The 2,576-nt window shown below is 46.4% G+C and overlaps 1 protein-coding gene across 1 annotated transcript; it reads left to right on the top strand.

Moving 5' to 3' along the window:
- The first annotated feature begins 1,214 nt into the window (after window positions 1–1,214).
- LOC102837386 (melanoma-associated antigen B4-like) lies at window positions 1,215–2,225 on the top strand. The gene has a single exon (XM_006835665.1). It carries the CDS (start codon window positions 1,215–1,217, stop codon window positions 2,223–2,225), a length of 1,011 nt encoding a protein of 336 aa, XP_006835728.1.
- The last annotated feature ends 351 nt before the right edge of the window (window positions 2,226–2,576 follow it).

Raw genomic sequence — 2,576 nt, 5'->3', positions numbered from 1 at the left:
AGAAAAATGGAACTAACCCACCCCCTCGACCTCACCATTCCTGGAAGAAGAAGGGAAAGCTGCTCAAAATCCCCCCTATGCTTTTATCCTTGGGAAGCCCTGATCAGAGATAACAGACATATGTGCCCCTTTGTGTGTTCTTCTCATAGACGAGAAGTCCTTGGACTAGTGGGCAGGCTTACAAAGCAGATGTAATATAGACAATTATGTTGAGGTGACTTCAGTAATAAAGGGGATCTGATTATCTGGTGTGGCACTGTGGGCTAAAGCATCAGACTACAAAGTCATTTGAACTGCAAGGTCAGTGGTTCAAGCTCACCAGCTGCTCTGCAGAAACCCTAAACAGGGTGGCTATGGGTAGGAATCCACTCGATGGTACTTCACAACCACAACAATTATCCCCTGGTGTGCTGCTGTGGGTTCATGCGTCAGACTGCAAAACCATTGGAACTGCAAGTTCTGCGGTTCAAACTCATCAGCTACTCCTCAGAAACCCTATACAGCATCGCTATGGGTCATAATTGACTCGACGACACTTTACAACAATTACTCCCACCTCTTTTTTTAACCTGGGGGACACGTACATGTTGGTGCACTGAGTTGAACACATTTCCTCCCAGGGCATCTCAGGAAGGTGAGGGGCCTGTTCAAAGGAGTCAGCCAAGGTGAGGCCCAGGAGGGAGGACTTAGGCCTCCAGGGAACCCAGGACAGAATGGTCCTTACTGCACTAACATCACTGGGACAACTGGCCATGAGTGAGGCCTGAATTGCCCCTTCACTTCCTTCTTGTGGGTCCCAAAGTTTCAAAGTGTGAAATCTAGACTAGCAGAGGGGAAGGATATGAGCTCTGTCAGGAGTAGATATAATGGTCCTTAAAGTGACCTGTGAAGATCTCCTCTCTCCATTAAAGTATAGAGAGAGGGTCAGTACTAGCAGACTATGCTGTCAATGCAGTAAGCCCCACAAAGAGCTGACACTCTGGAACTAAGCTTAACTCAAATTGTCTCCACAGGGTCCTGTCCTGGAGAATCCTAGCCTAGTGGGTTCCTAGAGCAGTGCCCTCAAAGAATTCTTCAAAGGCTTCAGGCAACTATTATTTCTAAGAGGGATCTCTCTGCTGACTTGTCTCACAGGCTCTCAAACTCCCTCTTGCTGAGTACAGGTATCACCTGTCCTCCCACATTGCTGCCTGCTGTCCTTGACCAGACTCATCATGCCTCGAGGTCAGAAGAGTAAGCTCAGAGCCCGGGAGAAACATGGTGATGCCCGAAGTGACACCCATGATCTTGAGTGTGTTCAGGCCACTACAGAGGATGAAGAAGAGTCTTCCCCCACCCTGTCTACTTCATTTGGGGATTCTCAACAGAGCGCACCACCTGTTCCCAGTCACAAGGAGTCTGAGAGAGTCCCATCCATCTTCACAGCCTTTGCTGACGTAGGTGCTGACAAGCAAGATGAGGCAAGTCCAAGTTCTAGTAAGGGCCCACCCTCCACTGAGAAGTCTCAAAAAGACCCTGTAATCTGGAGAGCTGGCCTATTGTTGCAATTCCTGCTACACAAGTATAAAATGAAAGAGCCCATTACCAAGACAGAAATGATGAAGATCATCAACAAAAAGTACAAGGAGCATTTCCCTCAGATCCTCAGGAGAGTCTCTGAGCACGTGGAGCTGGTCTTTGGCCTTGAGCTGAAGGAAGTCGACCCCAAAGGTCAATCCTATGTCTTGGTCAGTCAATTGGAGATAACCAAGCAAGTTAATCTGAGTGGTTGCAGGGGGTTTCCCAAGCAAGGGCTTCTGATGCCTCTCCTGGGCGTAATCTACATGAACAACAACCTGGCCCCTGAGGAGAAGATATGGGAATACCTGAATGCATTAGGGATCTATGATGGGAAGAGACACTTCATCTTTGGGGATCCCAGGAAGCTCATAACCAAAGATTTGGTGCAGGAAAAGTATCTGGAGTACCGGCAGGTACCTGGCAGTGATCCTCCATGCTATGAATTCCTGTGGGGTCCCAGAGCCCATACTGAACAATGCAAGACAAAAATAATGGAGTATTTAGCCAAGATCAAGAATATCGACACTGGTGCATTTCAAACCCTTTATGAGGCAACTTGGAGATATGAGGAAGAGAGAGGGGAAGCCACAGTATGGTCAGGTCGTAATGCCAGGGCTATGGCCCGTTTTAGGGCCAAGTCCAGCAGGTCCTCCCACCCCAAGTGAAGCAGTAAAGCAGAGTCTTCACTTTCTTGTTGAAAATGGCTGTTATCCTGTAAGCATTAGAAGTTAAGTGGGAATGGAGGGAGCTTGCATTTTTGCCTTATTATGTGCCCCTTATACATGAATGACTTGTAGAACTAGCTCATTTTTGTAGTTTTCCAATGTTGTTTCTTGTAGTTGAAGCATTATAGAGATTCCAACTCTAAATTCACTTTCAAAAATGTCTTATCATTCATAGGTTTAAGAACTTTGTATTTTGTAAATAAATTGAAAATCCATGAACTAAGCATCAGAATAGGTATATCCTTGAAAGTGTTAAGGAAGTCCACAACAACTGTTAGAGAAAAAGAGTGA

This window comes from Chrysochloris asiatica, unplaced genomic scaffold, assembly GCF_000296735.1.
Source record: "Chrysochloris asiatica unplaced genomic scaffold, ChrAsi1.0 scaffold00018, whole genome shotgun sequence".
NCBI lineage: Eukaryota > Metazoa > Chordata > Mammalia > Afrosoricida > Chrysochloridae > Chrysochloris > Chrysochloris asiatica.
The sequence above is the reverse complement of the archived record's forward strand: the minus strand, read 5'-3'. Positions and strand labels throughout refer to the sequence as shown.